The sequence below is a fragment of the Scyliorhinus torazame genome, chromosome 19 (genome assembly GCF_047496885.1).
Source record: "Scyliorhinus torazame isolate Kashiwa2021f chromosome 19, sScyTor2.1, whole genome shotgun sequence".
NCBI classification, from domain to species: Eukaryota; Metazoa; Chordata; class Chondrichthyes; order Carcharhiniformes; family Scyliorhinidae; genus Scyliorhinus; species Scyliorhinus torazame.
Window position 1 is genome coordinate 111,406,521 of NC_092725.1, and position 22,353 is coordinate 111,428,873.

The following is a 22,353-nucleotide window of genomic DNA, read 5'->3' on the forward strand; positions in this document are numbered from 1 at the left end:
CAGGGAAAACCTCCATCTAGTAATAATCGCTTATTGTCACAAGGAGACTTCAATGAAGTTACTGTGAAAGTCCCTGGTCGCCATATTCCGGCGCCTGTTTGGGGAGGCCGGTACGGGAATTGAACCCGTGCTGCTAGCCTTGTTCTGCATTACAAGCCAGCTATTTAGCCCACTGTGCTAAACCAGATCTGTTAGAATTTTATACGTTTCAATCGGATATCCTCTCATCCTTCCAAACACTAGTGAATACAGGCCCATTTGAACCAATCTCTCCTCATAGGACAGTCCTGCCAACCCTGTTATCAGAGTAATGAACTTCTGCACTCCCTGTATGGCAAGTATAACCTTTCTTGGGTAGGGAGACCAAAACTGCATACAATACTCCAGATGTGGTCCCTCCAAGGCCTTGTATAACTGCAATAAAATGTCTCTACTTCTGAACTCATATCTTCTTGCAATGAAGGCCAATGTACCATTTGCCTTCCTAATTGCTTCCTGCACGTGTCTCCTCGTTGATAAAAGCAAATTACTGCGGATGCTGGAATCTGAAACCAAGAAGAAAATGCTGGAAATTCTCAGCAGGTCTGGCAGCATCTGTAGGGAGAGAAAAGAGCTAACGTTTTGAGTGGGAATGTAAAGGGGGATATGAAGGGACCTCATTAACAGTCGAGGGAGTTAAGGGGGGGGGGGGCGAGGGGTGGGGAGGCCTGTAGAAGGTGGGTCTTCATAGTGGGGTGTCCTCACTTGGGGCGGTGTAAGGTAATGCCCATGTATGCGGGTGTTGGCATTGTCCGTAGGTATGGGACCCTCTAGTTCATTTGGAGATCGAGCCACCCTTTCAAAATGACGGTCCGCTCTCTGAGGAGCCGATCTAATCAGCAAGTTCAGCTCCCCAGTAATGAAAGAATTTCCCAAGTGTGGGCTTGACCGGGGAGAAACTCCACAAGGCCCATAAAATGACACATGTGGTTAAATAATGGTGTGGATCTCGCCCAAAAAGCCGGCAAGAAACACCCTGCTAAACCCGCCCAAAATGACACTTGGAAATCTTTTGGTTGAATTCCGCCCTCAAACTCAGGACATCCCAAGTCCAATGAAGCACTTTTAATTTAATGTTGGAAACTTGGCAATCCGTTTGTATGCAGCCAGCTTCTAAAGGTGGCAATAAGATAATGACCTCCTCTCCAAATTAATGGCATGGATTTTTGTGACAACTTGAGAGGTACAGTTGGGCACCTTGGCTTAATGTTTCATTCAAAAGATGGCACCTCTGACAGTGTAGCACTTCGACTGCGCACAGGACATGTCAACCTATATTTTGTTCTCCAGTCTCTGGAGTGGGACTTGAACCTTCAACTTCTGACTTGAAGATGAGTGCTACCACTGAGCCACATCTACTGTATGTAATTGCATCGTGATAATTTATTGTACATTGCCTGAGTGGAATTAGATGACTTTAAAAATTTTTTTCCTTTTAATCTCTTCTGAAAGCATCATTTTATGCTTGCGTTCCACCAGTACATGGCATCCTCCGGTGAAGTAATATCCTTCATGCGAGGCTAGACAGCGAGTGTGGTAGCCTGGGGCAGGGCATCAGAGCTAAGATTAATCCTGTCCGCAGGAAAACCGAGCCAATTTTTTTCTGCCCTTAAAGCTCTAGAACAGTCATTGTCAAAGTCTGGATCGGGACCCGAACAGGTGTTGGGAGGGCATTCCCGATCGAGGGAATTAATGCGCAACGTCTGCAGCAGCCGGCTTTTAAAAATGATGGCCATGACCGACTTTCAGAATGCGGAACGTGCTGCGCATGCGTACCCGCTCATCAGTGCGCATGCCCAGAGCCCAGCGAGAAACACCACCTTCTGGTGTCAGCACGCTGGCCCAGGAGAACATTTTTCTTTAAATTCAATGTAGTCTTCCTGTCTGAAGCGATGGCAGAGAGCAGATCACACTGATGTCACATGCTCTGGGTGCAATTGCATGCAATTCCTCCATTTTGACAGCAGCAAACTAGCATCAGGACTGTAAAATTTAAAATGGATCGTATTGTAATAAGGAAGAGAGGGCTAGAGAGACAAACAGGCCAGGATCTCCCAACTAAACCTGCTGGAGAGAGTGGCTCAGGAGAATCCACAGCAGTACAGAGCAGTTCTGATGTGAGCTCCAGGGCCTCTGATGAACAACCCATACAGAAATGCAACATTGAATGACAAAAGCAAGTGAGTTCGTGAGGCAGGCTAACCAGTCGCATTAAAGGTAAGCAAAAATGGTGGGCCGTGAAGGTCTGCCGGCATGGATTGCCAAGGTCGGCCAGTATGGGTCCCGAAGGTTGGCCGGTTGGTAAAAATGGATCCCTGGAAAAGAAGGGATATTGACACTGTACAGGTCAGCTGCAGAATGCCCTTGCTACAACCGGAATGCTTGCTTCTTGTTCCTTTCCAAAGGAACTCCAGTTAGGATTGTGAAAGTTGAATAGCGATATACTTGGCCAATGAATTAGAGAAAAAAATGTAGTTCGGTGGTGAGTATGCAGAAAGACTACATTGCACAAATGCTTGAATTAAACCAATGATGGGTGAGATTGTTTCACCTTTGATGACTTTTTTGTCTGCCACATGCATGAATATTCGTTTTGTATCTTTTCATTTCCAAAGGCAATCTGAATGATCTTTGAACCCATCTGTTATCTCCATGCTATCGATCACCACTTTGTGGCTCCTGCATTGGCTGTGGTATAAATATTAAAGACTAATGTTAGCTGTGGGATTTGGGTGAGAAAGGTAGTGGCGTTATCTCTTCCTGCAGTTGGTTACTGCTGGGTTGCAGCTTCAATGGTGTCAACTTGTTAATTGTATATCAGTTGGGTGTTAATTGTATTTGGTTTGTGGATATTAATTGGAGGCTCAACTGTGCTCTTGTAGGAACTGGCTGAAAAGGGAATGTTTTCCCTTTGTACAATATGCAATACTCCTGTGTAGATTAGAAGGTTGTAAGTGGGGTGAGGGGGCAGGGGAGACTAGACTCCCATGTTCTATCCTTCACCATCTGGCTATCTGAATTTTCACGTTGGCATCTCAGCCAAGTAACCGTTGTTCATATGTGATTTCTAAAGAGTCAGCAGCCTTGGCAGGACATTGTTGTTTGGGAAGGGTAGTTTTTTTGTTGGTGTAAATGTGACGAGCTAAATGTGTTCGTTTTGAAACTAATCTGCAGAATCGCATCATTTGCAACTTTGGCACAACCTACACTGCATGTGTGGCATTTCCTATTGGAGAAGGAACACACACTTGTAAACCATAGTATGAAATGTTTCATTCCGTGGTCCCTTTTATGAAAACCAGAATCATCTGCATTTTGAAGGACTTTGACTCATAAGATGAAATGAAACTTGGGAATTAGTACTGACTGTTACCAGATAAACACGGGATGTTGGCTAATCGGACTTTATTCAGGGCGAAACTCTGCCATCACCTTGTTCATTTTTAGCAACTTCAACCAATCAGATTTTTGTTCTTGCAGAAAGTAGTCGTACCATAGTAGACATACCACCGTGTCGAACTTGCAAATGATATGTAACATAATTACTTCAAAATGAAGTTTGAAAGTTACGTAATGCTATAAATTCCCAGGAAACTATTCAATTAATGAATCTGATCACAGCTCAATTATTTGCATCTGGTGATTTATTGGGGTTTATTTTTACTAGGCCTAGGTCAGCTGGTCCAGTCAGCATGTCTGCAGTACTGCTTGAATAAGAGTTAAGTGATACATGATATGAATGTGAGCTTTCCAGGAGTGGAGGGAAAACCCAGATGGCACTTGAGAAATATGCCATTAAACAGCAAACTGTTTTATGTACTAATATTTAAAGGATAGGAGGTGAAACCTTGAAACTTTCTTGAGAAAGTTGTCAGGTCAAGCATGATTGCTCATGTTAATCTTATTGTCTGTGGTCCGCAGTAGAATTCTTATGGGAAGCTAAAAGTGATTTTCAAAGTTTAATTGGCAGCCAGCATAATGAATGTTGCATATCAAAGGCTGCTTTCATATTACATGAGGCCTTTGTTGATGTAGCCAGATCCTGGAGTGCGAGTTTCATGCAGTGAGTGGCAACACCACAAAAAAGTGTTGATTTTTCACTTGCCAAATCTGGCAAGTTTACTTTGTTGCTAGCTACGCAAGACTCGCGGGGTCATGAGCCAGCAGACCAATGTGTGGGACTCAAAAGGCAGCCAAATACTTTCCTTTTTAGCAAAGGACAGAATTAATACATGCCTGTATGTGTTTCTAATCCCTTTTCTTCTGTCTGCCATATGAGGTACAAATAGATTAAGATGGCCTTTTGTGAGAAGCAGATCAATTTGTGCTCTGAAATGTAAACGTGAAAATTACAAACAAATGACAACACTAACAAAAGAGTAACTGTATGTAGCTTTGTAGCTTGGGGTGGACATAGCTTTGAAGTGCAGAAACACATGCTAGGCCATAATAAAATTAGGTGATTTTTAGATTGTAGAAATGTGAGAAAGGAAAAGAAGAATATTGTGTTCAAGTCAAATGTGACAGTAGATTGATGGCTGTTTATTGATCTGAGATCTGTAAATTGAGACTGACAGTTCAAAGATACTGGAGTAATGCTATCTGGCTTGAGCAGTGACCCAGAATGAAGCTTGTATAAAGGGATGGAAAGCTTGTTTTTGTAGTATTATTAAACCTTTTTTGAAAAATCTTCTCCAAGGAGTTTTGTATCAAGATGAGAGTTGTGCATTGTTTTAAAAACTGCAATATCACTAAAGCAGTTATGCTTTGGTGATAATGAAATTCTTGTTCTATGTTGCGTGCCTTCATAAATGAAGAGAAATAATGTTTGGTATTCTTAATGTCTGTGACATGGTTTGAGGAGTCGCAACAATAACAAGTGAGAACAGTTTAAGCATTGAGTGTAGGTAGGAATAGAAAATAACTGCCAATCTTCATTATTTTATAGCCTGAGGTATAAAAAGATATAGTAATTGTAGCACTTGCATTATAGACAGCTGACATTTTATTGGATTAAAGATTTACTAAATGTTCAATTCAGTAAATTCTGCTCTGTAGGTTGACATAAAAATAACTACTTCATGTGACATTATTGCCGTTCACATCAGAAGGATTAAATTCAACATAAAATATGGAGCGTTTTTAATCTTTTGGGTAGTAGGAGGTTGTGCATTAATAAATTCAATTTTTTTTTCTGTTAAATTTGGCTTTAAAGTTGTTCCAGTGGCAAGAACTGCCACTTTGACTGCAACTTCGGAAAGTAAATGAACTGGCATTACTGAATATGAATGTACCAAGTCCTAATTAAAGTGATTTTTCCTTATGCCTGTCGAGGTAACCGAATTCTCCACTACTTGAGTCATACCTAGCACAAAGATGATTTTGGTTGTTGGAAGACCTATCCACTCAGCCCCAGGACATCACTGCAAGTGCTCTTCAGGATACTGTCCTAAAGCAGCAAAATGGCCCAGCCAGCAAAGCCTATGTCCTATGAATGAATAAAAAGGTATTTTGTTGTTCATCCCTAATTGCTTTAGAAAAGGTGGCAATGAGCTGCTTTCTTGAAAAGCTGCAGATTCTTGTGTAGGTAATTCTCGAAGGCAGTTGGGGATGGTCAATAAATGCTGGCCTAACCAACCCATGAAAGAATTTTCCAAAAATTAGAACGGTGATGTAAATGAGTATTTTTTTTGACTGCGTGCTTAGCCTGTCCCAAACGTCTGTTATTATGTTCCTGCTGGCACGTGTTGTCAGACATGGAAGCAAGTTGGTGGTTAAAAATGAAAAACTACAATTTGCAACTTTTCAAATAGTTTCAACACCCAACTATTGGTACTGTGGAATTTACCCAACAATGTAATTGGAGCAGATATCAGGGCCGGGATTCTCCGAGCTCGCGTCTGCTCGGAGAATTGGAGTTGACGCCAGGGACGCGATTCTCCGCCGACCGGAGAATCCCCGCCAGCCGCGCGCGGTCGATGCGGCGCCGGTCAGGGGCCGTTGAAAGAGTTCCCCGCGGTCGACGGGCTGAGTTCCCGCCGGCGTGGTTATAACATGGTTCTACCTGGCGGGAGCTCGGAGCTGCAGCCACGGTGGGCGGCGGGGGGGATCAGGCTCTGGTGGTGGGGGCCTCCACGACTGCCAAGCCCGCGATCGGGAGGCTTACCTTCTTCCACGCCGGTCCGCTCTGTGGCTCTGCCATGTTGCACGGGCCCAGCGTGGAAGTAGCCGCCGTGCGCATGCGTGGACCCACGGCTGGCTGGCGTGCGCATGCGCGGACCCACGGCTTGCTGCTGTGCGCATGCATGGATCCAGGGCCGCATTTTGGCGCCGCTGCTGCATGGGGCACTCCGGCACTATGCTGGCCCCCTGTGGGCCATGAAATCGCTGGGCAAGGAGGCCCATTGATGTCGGCATGAAACACTCGGGTGTTTACGCCAGCGTCAACACTTAGCTGCGATTTCAGAAAATCCCAGCCCAGATGTCGTCATTTCTCACCATATTGAAAAATAAGTACTCTTTTCCCTCTGGTCCTCTTCTCTTGTCCTAATTCAGTGTTTCAATAAGATGCATTGACCTTGTGGAGTAGGTGTCGTTAGTATTAGCCCAAATTTGAATTACATTCTTCAAGTTACCTTTTACACACTTGAAATGTGTGAAACTCTCTATCTGATGTTCCATATTTGCCCTGGCTAAATGCAAAGCACTTGGAATCCTTTTCAAACAGTGTTAAGTACATCTTGTACAAGATAAATCTTGAGGTGCAGTCAGTACTCTGTGTCTCTTCCCCCACCCCCAAACTATACTGCTATTTCTCTGACTGATTTAGGTTATTTAAGCTTATTTGTACAGTACTAACCATTTGGGATTCTGCAGCAGATGGGTCAGATAAAACTGATCAATTGTATTTGTCTCACTAATGTCGGAACTTCATGAATGGGTGATTGTAATGCCTTTACCTTCACCATCACTCCCTTAATTCACTTGTTTCACAAGATGGATATCGATTGCACAAAAAAAGTACTGCATTAAAATCATCCTTCCTCAGAGTTTCTGTAATGTGCGTAACATGTCCAAATCTTCAAAAATGGAACCATCTTGTAGGAATTTAAAACAAAAGAAACCCAATATGCTGGGTGACTGGAGTGCTTTAACCTAATTTTGGTCCTCTGTCCAGTTGAAACATGAGATTCTCAAGAATATTTTTTTCTTTATTCTTTCATGGAATGTGAGCTTCACTGGCAAAGTCAGCATTTGTTCATCCCCAATAACAAAGAACAATATGAGGGTGGATGTGGTGCACTGGTTAGCACTGGGAATGTGGCGCTGAGGAATCCTGGCCCTGGGTCAGTGTGTGTGGAGTTTGCACATTCTCCCCATGTCTGCATGGGTTTCACCCCCACAACCCAAAGATGTGCTGGTTAGGTGGATTGGCCATGCTAAATTGCCCCTTAATTGGAAAAGAAAAATAATTGGCTACTCTGAATTTAAAAAAACCCAGGCCCTCCAAAGAAACAGGCCCTTCGGCCCACCAAGCCTGCGCCGACCATGGTACCTGCCTAAACTAAAACCATATGCAATTACGGAGTCTGTATCCTTCCATTCATACCCTATTCATATATTTGTCTGGATGCCCCTTAAATGTCGCTATCGTACCTGCTCCCACCACCTCCCTAGGCAGTGCATTCCATATATTTACCAACCTCTGTGTAAACAATTTACCCCTCCTCTGTTCTAAACCTTTCCCCACGCACTTTCGGCCTATGTCCCCTAGTACTTGACTCTCCTACCTAGGAAAGAGCATCTGATAATCCACTCTGTCCATGCCACTCATAATCTTTGTAGACCTCTATCAGGTCGCCTCTCAACCTCCGGCGTACCAGTGAGAACAGACCTAGTTTACCTAACCTCTCCCCATAGCTAATGCCCTCCATTCCAGGCAACATCCTAGTAAACCGCTTCTGTACCCTCTCCAAAGCATCCACATCCTTCTGGTAGTGCAGCGACCAGAATTGTACACACTGTTCCAAATGAGGCCTAACTAAGCACCTGTACATCTGCAACATGACTTGCCAATTTTTATATTCAATGCCCCGACTGATGAAGGCCAGCATGCCGTATGCCTTCTTGACCACCTTATCCACATGCGTTGCCACTTCCGGTAGACATGCACGCCCAGGTCTCTCCCAAAGGTTCAACCATTTATTGTGTAATTCCTACATACATTGGACCTTCCAAAATCCATGACATCACGCTTGCCCAGATTAAACCCCATCTGCCATTTCTCCGCCCAAGACTCCAACCAGTTTATATCCTGCTCAATCCTCTTCGCTATCTGCAACTCCACCAATTTTTGTGCCGTCTGCGAATTTACTAATTACCCTTGAACTGAGTAACTTGCTGGGCCACTTCAGGGGGACAGTCCGTCACATTGCTGTGGAACTGGAGTCACATGTAGGCCAAACCAGGTAAGGGTGTCAGATTTCAAGCCCAAAAGGATGTTTGTGAACCAGATAGGTTTTTCCAACAATCTATGATAGCCATTGTTACCGAGACGAGCTTTATAATTCCATATGTATTAATTGATTTTAAATTCCACCAGCCGCTATGGTCGGATTTGAACCCATGCCATCAGAATATTAGCCTGGACTTCTGGATTGCTAGTCCAGTGGCATATGCCACCATCTCTCCATAATGTTATGTGCTGCACCCTATGTGCTGAAATAAAATATTATTTTCATTGCTACATTCTGCCAAGAATGCCAGTTTATGGCTGTGACTTACTCCAGCAAGTCCCCTTAACCTCTGCCAGACAGTTCTGTCATGAGGTAGAGAAGGAATAAGACCATAAGAATATGAGCAGAAATTGGCTACATCAGCAGTTGCAGACCTCCTGGTAGAAAGCTATGAAGTAGTATCTTCAGAGACCTCCGTACAGGTGGCTTGCCCTGGGGAAACAAAATGGAACACCCAGCATGTAATTCTGGAAAAAAGTGGAATTTGTTTGTGTAACTATGGTTTCACTATTTAACCTGGTGTAGGGAGAAAGGGCAAAAGAACTTTGAAACCCTCTAAAAAGAATCTCTTTTCTCTTCCCTTCCAAACACCCTGGTTCCTCAGCAGACAGGCAACCTCGAGTGCCATGCAGGTGTATTTTCCCACCTGGGAACCTTGATGATGGGTGACCATAGACTATTTCAAACATGAAGGGCCTCACAGCTGAGCTTGGTGCTGACCCATCCTCTCCTAGTTTAATGCATGCACACTTAGAAATATGCTTGTTTTGGAAGTTTACAGCAGGAGAATTGAAGGGCAGTTACAACATTTTGCACAGAAGGTGGTTAGGACTTCTTGGCACCACATCGAGCTGTTGAAACAGAGCGCATAAATTCTTCTAAATTGGGATAAATTGGATAGGCAGAGAAAGGATGAGAGAAGCTAGCAGGACAATAGGATTGGGGAAAAATACCAATGCAGACTTGATCGGCTGAATGGCTTGTTTCTGTACTGTAAAGGAGGAGCAGGTGGCATAGTAGTAATATCACCGGACTAGTATCCATAGGCCCAGACTAATGATCTGGGGTCATGGGTTCAAATCCAATTGAGGTAGCTGATGGAATTAAAACTCCATGAATGCATCTGGGAAGAAAAGCTAGTCTAATACTGACCATGAAATCATTGTCGATTGTCATAAAAACCCATCTGGCTCACTAATGTCCTTTAGGGAAGGAAATCTGCCGACTATGCCTGGCCTGGCCTACGTGTGACTCCAGACCCACAACAATTGGTTGACTCTTTAAAAGTGGTCACCTGGCATCAACCGAGGCACCGGAAATTACAACAACACACTCTACCATGTCGGCTTTGCAAAAACCTCCTTATGAATGTGGAAACTTGTGCCACAACTGGGAGAGCTATTCCAGAAACTAGTTGAGCAGCAGCCTGACATTGTCTGGAAGGAATGATTCCGTGAGTGTGACTATGTTCCAGGCACCACCATCATTCACTGACTGGACAGAACCACCAGAGGTCAGGAGGGAGTTGCCCTAGGAGTCCTCAACATCAACTTTGAACCCCATGAAGTCACATGGCTTCAGGTCAAACTTGGGTAGGGAAATCTGCTGTTTACCACCTACTGTTCTTCCCTCTGCTGGTGAATCAGTACTCGCCCATGTTGAACACTGCTTGGAAGAAGCACTGAGGATAGCAAAGGGCACCAGAATGTATTCTGTGTAGGGACTTCAATGCCCACCACCAAGAATTGCTCAGTAGTATTGCTTCTAGACTGGGTCTTTGGCAGGTGATGAGGGAACCAGCAAGATGTAGAAACCTTGACCTCGTCTTTACCAGTCAAACTGTCACAAATGGATCACAGTACTGTGGAGATGGAAATTCCACCTTCACAAGGAGTATGCTGTACATCTTGTGTGGCACCACCACCATGCTAAATGGGATAGATTTTGAAAGATCTAGCAATTCAAGACTCTGCATATGAGGTTCATCAGCAGCAGAATTTGATACAGCCACAATCTGTAACCTCAGTCTGGCATGTTCCCCATTCTACCAAGCAAGGTATCACCCTGGTTCAATGAAAGAGGGGATTCCTGGTTCAGCCTCCAAGTATGTCTAAAATGAGGTGTCAACCTGGGGGGAGAGATACTCAATCGTGTGGAGTCATATATAGTACAAAGGAAGATGGTTGTTGTTGACCGTCAATCATTTCAGTGCTGGGGCATCACTGCAGGAGTTACACTGGGTCCTTTCCTGGGCCCAGTTATTTTCAGCTGTTTCATAGTTATCTTTGTTCCATCATAAGGTCAGAAGTGGAGATGTCAGAACCTGAATGCAATGTTCAACTCCGTTTGCAATGACTCAAATATTAAAGCAGCCCATATGTTCTTAAGAGCTGGACAACATTCTGGCTTGGGCTGATAATTGCCAAGCTGATAATTAGTCACCCCCCACAAGTGCCAGGCAATAATCATCTCCAACAAGAGCGAATCTAACTCTCTCCCCATGGCATTACCATCACTGAATCCCCCACTAGCAAAATCATCGGGCCTACTATTAAGCAGAAACTGAACTGGACCAGCCGGCAAAATACAAAGGCACGTCAGAGGCTGGGAATTTTGCAAAGAGTAACTCACTGACTCCCAAAGCCTGTCCACCATCTACAAGATACAAGTCAGAAGTGTAATGGGATGCTCTCTACTTTCCTGGGTGAGTGCAGCTCCAACAACACAAGCTCAACATAATCCAGGACACAGCAGCCCACTTGATTGGCACCCCATCCATCACTTTCAACATTCACATCCTCTATCACTAATGCATAGCAAGAGTAGCATGTACCATGCATATTTTCACTGCAGCAACTCACCAAGGCTCCTTCAACAGCACCGTCCAAAACTTAGAAGGGCCGTGCATGGGAACACCACACCTGCAGGTTCCTCATTAAGTTGCACACCTGACTTGGAACTATATTGTTATTCCTCCTTTTTGTTGGGTTAAAATCCTGGAACTCCCTTCATACCACACTGTGGGTGTCCCTACAGCACACGACTCCAGTGGTTCAAGAAGACAGCACACCATCTCCTCAAAGGCAATTAAGGATGGGCAATAAATTCTAGCCCAGCCAGCGATGCCCACATCCCATGAATGATTTTTTTTTTTTTTAAAAGCCCAATCTTGTCTGTTCCTGCTGCTTTCCTATGGGTGCTGCAGTGGGTTACAACACTTAATACTGTCCTTGGGTTAGCTAACACAGCATAACCAAGTGATTTGAATTTTGGGTCTTCAGCATGAACCAGAAATTGTTCTTGAAATATTTTTTCTGCTCCATTAGTACTAGTTCCGAATGTGCATGTCTTGCACAGAAGGTGGTCGCACCAAAGTAAACTTCTTAGATTTGCTGCAAGGTGGGACTGGAAAATCCCGTCCAAAGTCTTTGGCCATTTACAGTTCGAACCTGAAAACCCTGGTGCCAAATTAATAAGCTGTTTGAATGCGTCTAGAGCTTGAATGTTTCGGTTCACATCCAAATTCAGTAGATTTTCGGGTTTCATTCTTTGTAAGCACCCCATTTTGAGTGTTTGTTCAGGTTTCAACTTGCAGTATGCATTTCTGTTGTTTAAATTTTTTTTAACTAATTACCATTTCAAGATCATCGGAACACCCACATACAAAAGATGCATTATTATAAGTTGTTTGTTGTAAGTGGTGGCTTGTGTTCAGCAGCCAGGTAAGATTTGTTCTTGTTAACCTAACTTGTTCAAATAGGCAGTTGTAGAGGTAGTAGTTTGATTGTTGTATAGTCCTTTTCTACTTTTTCCTTTCCAAACTTATTTTCATTCAAAAGGTGAGGTACGTATGTTGAGTCATTGAATGTATTCAAGCCAGATTTTTGGGCACTATGGGAATTGAGGTATACGGGGATAGTGCAAAATATTGAATGACAAGATCTGAGAGTTCCTAAAGTTCCATGTGATTCTGACTCCGTTATAGGGCAGCACGGTGGCGTAGTGGTTAGCATTACTGCCTCACGGCGCTGAGGTCCCAGGTTCGATCCCGGCTCTGGGTCACTCCGTGTGGAGTTTGCACATTCTCCCAGTGTTTGAGTGGGTTTCGCCCCCACAACCCAAAGATGTGCAGGGTAGGTTAGTTGGCCATGTTAAATTGCCCCTTAATTGGAAAAAATGAATTGGGTACTCTAAATTTTATGAAGAAAAATAATACTGACTGTTATTAAATTTGTAATGTTATTGCAGCATTTTATGGAATAAAATGTGACATCTATCTATACTGATCAAACCTGGCCTTTATACTGGCAGACAATACACAGGTGAAACAACATTTATATAACTCCTCAAGTAAAATAACATTTTGTTGAATAGTAAGCAGGAAGTGAAGGGATTTGAGATAGAAGGCATATAATAATAAATTTTCTAGAAGGCCGTTGAAGGATTGAGTGGGAATAAGGCCAAATTTTTTTGGAAAATAATTTTCAGTGGGGTGTAAATGTAGGGCTGGATTCTCTGTTCTGTTCTAAGTGCCGGCTGAAATGGAGAATTCCCGGGCGTTTTACGACAGCAAAATCGGTGCCGAACCCTCACTGATTCCGTGACCAGTGAGGGGCTAGCAGTGGCGCCAGGTTAAAAACCCCAGCTCCCACGCCAAGAATGGCCAGGTCCGTGGCCATGCATGCACATGGCGACAACCTGCAGTGGACCCGTGCGCGGACCCAACCTGCCAAATATGGCACCATTGGCCACCGACCGGCCAGCAGCACGGCCCCCGGCCGACTGTGGCGGTGCCTGGATCATAGTCTTGAGTAGGATGAGCAAAATGCTTGAACTGAGAAGTATGTATGGTAATTGTGGTGGTAGGGGCTTAAAATGAGGATCACATAAAAGGAATCTGAGGATGCTGGACAAAATGAAGATGATGGCTGTGAATAAAATTTCGGGAGAGGACAGAGAAGCTTGCATTTTGCTTGGTCTGTACTCATGTTGCACTTATTTCCAATTCAGACGAGGTTTACCTTATTGGATATGCTTCATGTGCTCTTCAGCATTTGGTAAGGGTTTAGGCATGAGGGATCATAACTGATATGCAACTATTGGTGCAATTCAAACAACAAAGACTCGTGAGATTAGGGTAGCACAGTGGTGCAGTGGTTAGCAATGTTGTCTCACAATGCCGAGGACCAGGGTTTGATCCCGGCCCTGGGCACTGTCGGTGTGGAGTTTGCACATTCTCCCCATTTCTGCGCGAGCCTCACCCCCCACAACCGAAAGATGTGCCGGCTAGGTGGATTGGCCAAGCTAAATTGCCCCTTAAATTGGGAAAATAAAATGAATTTGGTACTCTAAATTTATAATTAAAAAAAAAAAATCGAAGGACTTTTAAGATCAAAATGAATAATTTGCTGATGATTGTGGCCAGGTGCATAATTTAGGCTTTAGAATCATAGAATCCCGGGCAGTACGGTGGCGCAGTGGTTAGCATTGCAGCCTCACGGCGCCGAGGTCCTAGGTTCGATCCCGGCTCTGGGTCACCGTCCGCATGGAGTTTGCACATTCTCCCCATGTTTGCTTGGGTTTCGCCCCACAACCCAAAGATGTGCAGGCTAGGTGCTAGCCAAGGCTAGCCTTGCTAAATTGCCCCTTAATTGGAAAAAAAAATGAATTGGGTACTCTAAATTTATTTTTAAAAAGAATCATAGAATCCCTCCAGTGCAGAAGGAGGCCATTTGGCCCATCGGGTCTGCACTGACTGTCTGAAAGAGCACTCTACCCAGGCCCCTGCCCTATCCACATAACACCACCTAACTCGTTGTTAGAAATGACTCGTGCAGATGCTGAGCTTGCCAATTCCACAGACTTTCAGTGGCGACATAGCATCTCCAGATGAAGTGAAAACTGAGCAAATTATTATTAGGTTGTCATTACTGACAATAATGCATGTTAAATCTAAAGAAAGGGAACATAGCATCTCTTCTATCGAGTTCTACGCAGTGATTAGCAGAAAATGCAAGGAATTCACACCAGCTTTGTCATCCTCTAAATATGGACACCTTTTGTTACTGTAAACCTTTTGAAGTTAATTAAAGTGTAGTGGCTTGTATACCAACTGGTAAATCACATATTTTTGCTCTGAATAAGCTGTGAAGGAAGGGGAACTTCCACCATTGCTCAAGGGAGTCATTGAACCCTGAAGTTTGTGAAATATTCCTGATTATTTCATCCAACAACCAATGGAAGAGGACTGTAACATAAGTTGAGCTCATAAGTTGAGTTTTCATAACACAGTACATAAAAACGTTTTTCCAACTGTTGTTAATATACATGCTTGAACTGATCATTAATGAATTAGTTTCGGTGCTGAGTTATAGTTTTGAAATTTAAATCAATCCAAAAAATATTCAAGTGCCAGAAAAAGCTATTAGCTACAACAATCCTATTATTTTTCCATCAATTTAATCTAATCTGTTTGTTTTTTCAACTTGCATTGTCTACCCCTATCTTTGGGGAGAGAACATTTCTTCTGATAATTGTAGCAAATTCATAATTTCTTGCAAAAGTTCCAACATCATTTTGCAGGCAACTTGTTTCTCAAACCTAATATATTTTGTATAAAAGCAGTCCACCTGACCGTCCCTATTCCAGAGTACTTCACTTTTATGTGTGTAGGCTTTAACGTTGACTAAGACAAACTTCACAGCTGAGCAATCTGCCTTTTTCTGCACCCATGCATATAACTTGCAGCTAGATTTACTTGTTGGCTAGGAACAGAAACCTTGCTTTGGGTGCCCAAGCTAGTTGTACTGGCGTTGTCATTTACTCCTGATTCAATAACACACATGGAAAAAAAGCCTGTTTCTTATTCCAAATCATCTTTTCTTAGTGCTGCTCTCCAGTTTACAAAAGTTCTTGAATTCGTTGTAATTCCACTAATTTGAATCCCCCTTATTTCTAAACTTTTAGCTGTGTTGGCCAAATAAGGTACTTTCCCCCCTTTTATTTTTGAAGCACCTTTATCCTTTTTACATAGGTCTTCTGAAAAAACATTTAGGACTAACTAATTTACACACAGGTTGGCAAATATATGGAATGGACTACGAAGGTGGGTGGTATGATGGGTCAGTGAGGACTGATTGTACTTGTAAGTTCAGGAAATAGCTAAGTACCTGAAGAAAGATTTGGTAGAGTGGGTAGGGAAGGATATATAATTTATTAGACAGTAGATGGACAGTAGTAGTCTTTTCCATTCCTATATTCCCAGTTGTGTAGTTTCTCGTTCCATGAGATCTGATCTGTGCACTTTTTTTGTCCTTTTCCTCAGTTATTTTTGCATCCATTAATAATGTTTGATTGAGTTTTTGTCCCGTCCCCCAGTTTAATGATTGTGAAATCCGTACTACCTCTTGATCAATGTTTAGAATAAAATTAGCAATAGAATAAAAGGTGATGCAGCAGTAATGCTGTGTTTGGAGCAGATAAAGAAAACAGCATGGCATACAGGAAAGATGACCATGAAGCATGGAAAACTGTTATAGTATGAGTTGTTCATAGACCCCATAGTAAATTTAAATATTATGTTAAGTACAGTACCTTCTTATTTAACTTTTAGTACTGCAGTTTTGCTGATTGCATGATAGAGATCATAAAACTATTGAACTAACACTTCCCCTTAAGAAACTGCTTATAATTCAGTCTCTAGGTTTGCTACATAAAATGAGTGAATCCATTGGTTCTGCCTATTTCAAAAGAGCGGTAGAGAGAAAACAGGGAATTATAGACCAGTAAGCCTATTGTCAGTGGTGGGGAAAAGGCTAGAGTCCATTATAAAATGGACCCAGCAGAGCACTGGGAAAACTGGCAGGATCGGTCAGAGTCAGCATGGATTTACAAAAGGGAAATCATGCTTGACAGATCGACTGGATTTCTTCGAGGATGTAACAAGTAGACTTGACGAGGGGGATCAAGGGAATGTGGTTTATTTGGACTTTGAGAAGACTTTTGACAAAGTTCCAAGTACGCGATTAACGTGTAAAATTAAAGTGAGTGGGATTTGGGGTAGTCGAGTGAGGTGGATAGGGGCTGTTTAGCACAGGGCTAAATCGCTGGCTTTGAAAGCAGACCAAGGCAGGCCAGCAGCACGGTTCAATTCCCGTAAAAGCCTCCCCGAACAGGCGCCGGAATGTGGCGACTGGGGGCTTTTCACAGTAACTTCATTGAAGCCTACTTGTGACAATAAGCGATTTTCATTTCATTCAACAGGTTGGCAGGCAGAAAACAAAGAGCAAGAGTAAATGGGGCTTTTTCCAAATGGCAGGCAGTTACTAGTGGGGTATCGAAGGGATCAGTGCTAGGACCTCAGTTATTCACAATATATATTAATGATTTAGATGAGGGAACTAAATGTAACATTTCCAAATTTTCAGATGAGCCAAAGCTGGGTGGGAGGGTGAGCTGGGAGGAGAATGCAGAGATGCTTCAATGTTATTTGGACAAGTTGAATGAGTAGGCAAATTGCATGGCAGATGCAATATAATGTGGATAAATGTGAGGTTATCCACTTTTGTAGCAAAAACAGGAAGGCAGTTTATTATCTGAATGGCGATAGATTGAGAGGAGAATGTGCAGCGAGGTATGGGTGTCCTTGTACACCAGTTGCTGAAGGTAAGCATGCAGGTGCCGCAGATGGTTAATAAGACAAATTGCATGGTGGCCTTCATAGCGAGAGGATTTGAGTACAGGAGCAGGGATGTCTTGCTGCAATTAACAGGACCTTTGTGAGACCACACCTGGAATATTGTGTGCAGTTTTGGTCTCCTAATCGTGGCTGATATAGAGCGAGTGCAGTGGAGATTTAGCAGATTGATTCCTGAGGTGGCGGGACTGATGAGTATGGAGAGATTGAGTTGGTTAGAATTTTATTTGCTGCTGTTTAGAATGAGGGGAATCGCCTAGAAACCTATAAAATTATGCAGGATTAGACAGGGTAGATACTGGAAGGATGTTCCCGATGATGGGGGAGTCCAGAAACAGGGGTCACAGTCTAAGGAAACTGGGTAGACCATTCAATACTGATTTGAGGAGAAATTTCTTCACCCAGAGTGTTAAGCCAGTGGAATTTGCTACCCCACAATGGTTTAGCCTCAACTGCTTTCTATGTTTTCAAGAAGGAGTTATGTATAGCTCTTGGGTCTAAAGAGATCAAAGGATATGGGAGAAAGTGGGATCAGGTTACTTAGTAGGTTGATCAGCCATGGTCATAATGACCGAGCAAGCTCGAAAGGGCTGACACTCTTGTTTTCTATGTACTGTTGTATTGTAGTATGTTTCACCTCAAATAATTTATTTTTGTATCTTGTGTTACTCATTCCTTCCCTGTAGACTCGAATGCTACTTATTTTACTTGTATTACTAGGTTTTAAGGCAGTTACCCAAGAAGGCTGCTGTTCCGAATTTAATAGTTTGTGCTGACTTTCTCTGTGAATTGATGGCCATGAATGTTTTGAACAGAAAGTGTTCTTGAAAAAAATTGACTGCTTTGCACTTGCAGTGTGATTATGTCACAGCGTGATGAAACATTGGCATTATTTGTTTACCAGGCTGGGGTATGTACACCACAGCCAGGATTTTCTAGTCCTTTCCATGGTGGGAATCATCGTGGGTGGGACAGAATGTTTCGGACCAGCAAAAGGTCTGTTGACTGTGGGCAGGAATTTCCGGTCCCGCAGAAGAGTGCACACGTGCGTGGTCAAGATTATTCCACTGCCAGCTCACACTGTTTACAGACTCATTGAAATTTGGAAGCAGGCAATGAGACTTAAAAAAGCATGGGCTAATTAATATGAGACAGCCAGCACTTTTTGTTAATGGATACACCTTACCGACTAACCTGATTTGACTATTTTGAAGTGGCAGAAACGGTTGATTCAAAGGTAATGCAGTAGATGTACATATGCACTCTCCAAAAGCACTTAACGAAGTACCACACAATTGACTTATTCAAAAATGCAAAAGCGCATAGCAACTTTGGTACGTAATTGGCCAGGCAATAGGAGGAAAGCGTGCTTTTCTGGAGAGGAGTATGCAGTGGGGATTCCTGAAGGGTCAAGAGGACCATTCGTTTTGTCTATGTAAATGATTTGGACTTGGGTATAAGAGAGCAAAACTTGAAGATTGCAGGCAATACAAAACTTGGCACTGTAGTAAATGGTGAGCACGACAGCAGACTTCTGATCTAAACAATCTGAAATAGTCGACACGTGGAAAATCCAATAATGTCGATAAGAATGTACTGTGGGCAAAATAACATGGAGAGTTAATATTATCTAAGTTTCATTTTGAAGGACCTGCAAGAATGGAGAGAATTGGGATGTATATTTGTAAATCTTCGAAGGTGGTAAGAAAAGTTATAAGGCAGTTAAAGTGCATGGAACTTGGTTTTGTAGATAGGGACGCGACTTTCCAAAAATAACGAATCATACTAAACCTTTATAAATTATTTTTTTTTAAATTTAAAGTACCCAATGCACTGCTTGCTTGTATGGGTATGAACAAACTACCATTATAAATAAATCATATTTACAAGTCAGCATGTTGGTACAGTGATTAGCACTGCTGCCTCACAGCTTTATGGACCTGGGTTCAATTCCGACTTCGGATGACTGCACTTTCTCCCTGTGTCTGCGTGGATTTCCTCCGGTTTCTCCTCTCAGTCCGAAGATGTACGGGTTAGGTGAATTGACTATGCTGAATTGCCCCTTAGTGTCCAAAAGATTAGGTGGGGCTACTGGGTTACGGAGGTAGGGTAGAAGTGTGGGCTTCATAGGGTATTCTTTCCAAGGGACGGGGCAGACCCGATGGGCCGAATGGCCTCCTACACTGTAAATTCGATGATTCTAAATAGTTTATGTAAATTTTAAGTAAGGGAACACTGCACTTTTCTAATTGATCCTCCTTATACTATCATTTGAACATTTCGTAAAAGAAAACGCAATGAAAATTATTTGAATGTACTTTTAAAATAATTCCAATAACTATTTTATGGGTAAGTTTCAGGAGTAGATTTTAATGCTCAACCAGAGATGCAAAGTTAATTCTAGCAAGGGGCATCCTCGCTACAGTCGTTCTCTCAAAACAGTATAATCAAAGAACAGATTAATTTAGTTACTCAGCTAAATTTGCTTAGGATTTTTGTGCACAAAGTGGCTCCAGTTATTGCCTACATAAGTCCAAGTCATTCATCATTTCTTTGCAAAGTTTTTTAGATATGGTGAGCTTATGTATAAATGCAAGTTATTCAGGCACCGATCCAGTTCTGAATCATCGTTCTACAACATAGAGGGAGAGCATTTGGACCGTGCACCGAAACTGACATTATCAAATCTATCCATTTTACCCTATTCATTATCTTAGCTTCTTCATTATAAAGTTACAGGAAGTAGATAAGATAAAGATTTATCTTTCTGAAATAAGTACCAACCTCCTGAAAAGTGTGCCGTGGACAGCTGGCTGGCCGCCGAGAAGTTCCAGTCGGAAGCCTGGTTCAGTTTGAGGCATGCTGGACTGTGGCTGGATATCTAATGCCCAGAGAGAGCTGGTCCGCTCCATGCCACCACAAATACTTAACATTTTCTCACTGCTCTGCACTCTTTATGGTCATGTGAACTTGAGCTGCTATGTTCTTGTTTTTCAGAGCACAACATCAACCTGGATTACTTTATTTCCAATTTAATGTCTGCACCAATAATATGTACTATTTTGCTCCTCCACACTTCGACAATTAATTGTAGGAATGATAATTTTGCTTTATTTCAAGTGGTTGCATCTTTGTAGAAGTAGATTTGGTTCACCTGCTTTTAATTTCTCTGCAGGTCTAATAATAAAATTGTTGAGTTACAATCCGAACAACTGACACCATTTTGGTCTATGGAAACACTGGATCTCCGTAACAATCACATTTTTGAACTGACTACATTCCCTCCTCTACAACTTCAGAATCTGTAAGTATGTTGGACGGTTTCAGACGCATTTTCTGATAATCACGCTAAAAGAATTGTGTTTTAGCAGACCGGTAACATTTCAGATTAAACTGAAAGCCTTTCGTCCTAACTTTGTTCAAAATGCAGGATGCTATTAATTTTGTAATTTTGCCTTTTACTCAGCAAATCCTGTTGAATGCATTAAATTTCCCTTAGAAGAATGCTTCCTAACATTTCCCAAACAACATGCTAGTGATGACAATTGTAAAAAAAGTAACCACAACAACAGCTTCAATTTATTTTGGGCATTTAATATAAAATAATATCCCAAGTCTCTTCACAGGGGAATCATCAGAGCAGATGTACTTCAAGCCAATTGAGGCAATGTTAGGAGTGGTTCTTAAGGAGGGTGATGATGACAGAAAGACAAAAGGAGATGTCGAGTTGAGAGGTTGGCCAGGAATGTGTAGAGGAGATACATTGACAAGAAAGTCAATTGGAGGGAAGAAGATGTAGGGAGCAGAGTCCCAACTAATAACCTTCCCATTACATGCCCAGGCCTTCCCCGTTTGCTATTCACAGCAGCAACTCTGAGATGAATAGGATAATCAGCCACAGATCAGATGAAGTTGGTATGAAGGGCTGGTTTAGCACAGTGGGCTAAACAGCTGGCTTGTAATGCAGAACCAGGCCAGCAGCACGGGTTCAGTTCCCGTACCGACCTTCCCAAACAGGTGCCGGAATGTGGCGACTAGGGACTTTTAACAGTAACTTCATTGAAACCTACTTGTGACAATAAGCGCTTTACAATGTTATGGACCAGGGTTTAGAGAACCCCACAGTGCATCATGGAGTTCACCTGAGCCACAACTTTTAATTGATTGTGGTATGGGGAGCACACGGCCCACTCTACAGGTGTGGTACAGCAGAAATGGAAAAGTATTTCTTAAAGAAAAACAATGTTTATTCTATGAACTAAGTTAAACTTTTAAAAACATACAGTGGACATCTTAGCAACTATTAATTCAAATACAACCCCCAAAGACTACAACACTTCAGTAATCCTTTAAGCTTTCCTTTTCACATCCATAAGACTTAAAAACACCTTTTACAGAAAGACATCAGGCTTAACTTCACTACTGAGAACAGTTGCCACGTTGAAATCAGCAAATGGCCACTCAAGTTGTAGAGATTCACACACCCTGCTGTGGTTGTAGCTTCTCCAAAACAAAAATGAAACCAAACCCACCCTGCAGCAAAAATCCTAAAGCGAAAGCAAAAAGCTGACACAGCCCAGCTCCACCCACTCTCTGACATCACTGCAGTAATAAACACCTTATTCTTAAAGGTACATCCACTACAGTTATTCTACAAAAACACCCATTTCTTAAAGGTACCCTCACATGACAATTATTATATTATTGTAAGTAACTTAAAAGTGGCAACCTATAGTTTGCTGTGAAATAATTAGCAACATTGCAAATTAAGTGTAGAGCACCTCTGATACATCAGTATAAATGTTATTCTTGTGATCATTTACAAGCTCAATGTTCTAAAAATTTATGGTTCACAAAATCTTTTCTGAAGATGAAGCCTATATACTGGATTCTAGTAAAATATGATTTCCTCGACCATGCAAAATTTCAGTTGCCACAATACAAGTTATAACTTTAAACAGTAACATTGTTAACCGAACTATAGTCAACACAACTTTTGAATTGAACATCTGGAACACTCTTGTTAAAGACAGTTTTGGCTGTATCTCTGAATTACAGTATCACCTGGATAGTACTTCATCTATACTTTTAATATTTGTGAAG

General features: G+C 42.4%; 1 protein-coding gene across 1 annotated transcript in view; it reads left to right on the forward strand.

Annotated features, from left to right (window-relative positions):
* Positions 1 to 22,353, forward strand: part of lrig3 (leucine-rich repeats and immunoglobulin-like domains 3) — a 71,133-nt gene that overhangs the window by 21,080 nt on the left and 27,700 nt on the right. Inside the window, exon 4 of the mRNA XM_072485042.1 lies at positions 20,426 to 20,554. Coding sequence (XP_072341143.1) covers positions 20,426 to 20,554 — 129 coding nt within the window. The remainder of the gene's footprint in view (positions 1 to 20,425; positions 20,555 to 22,353) is intronic.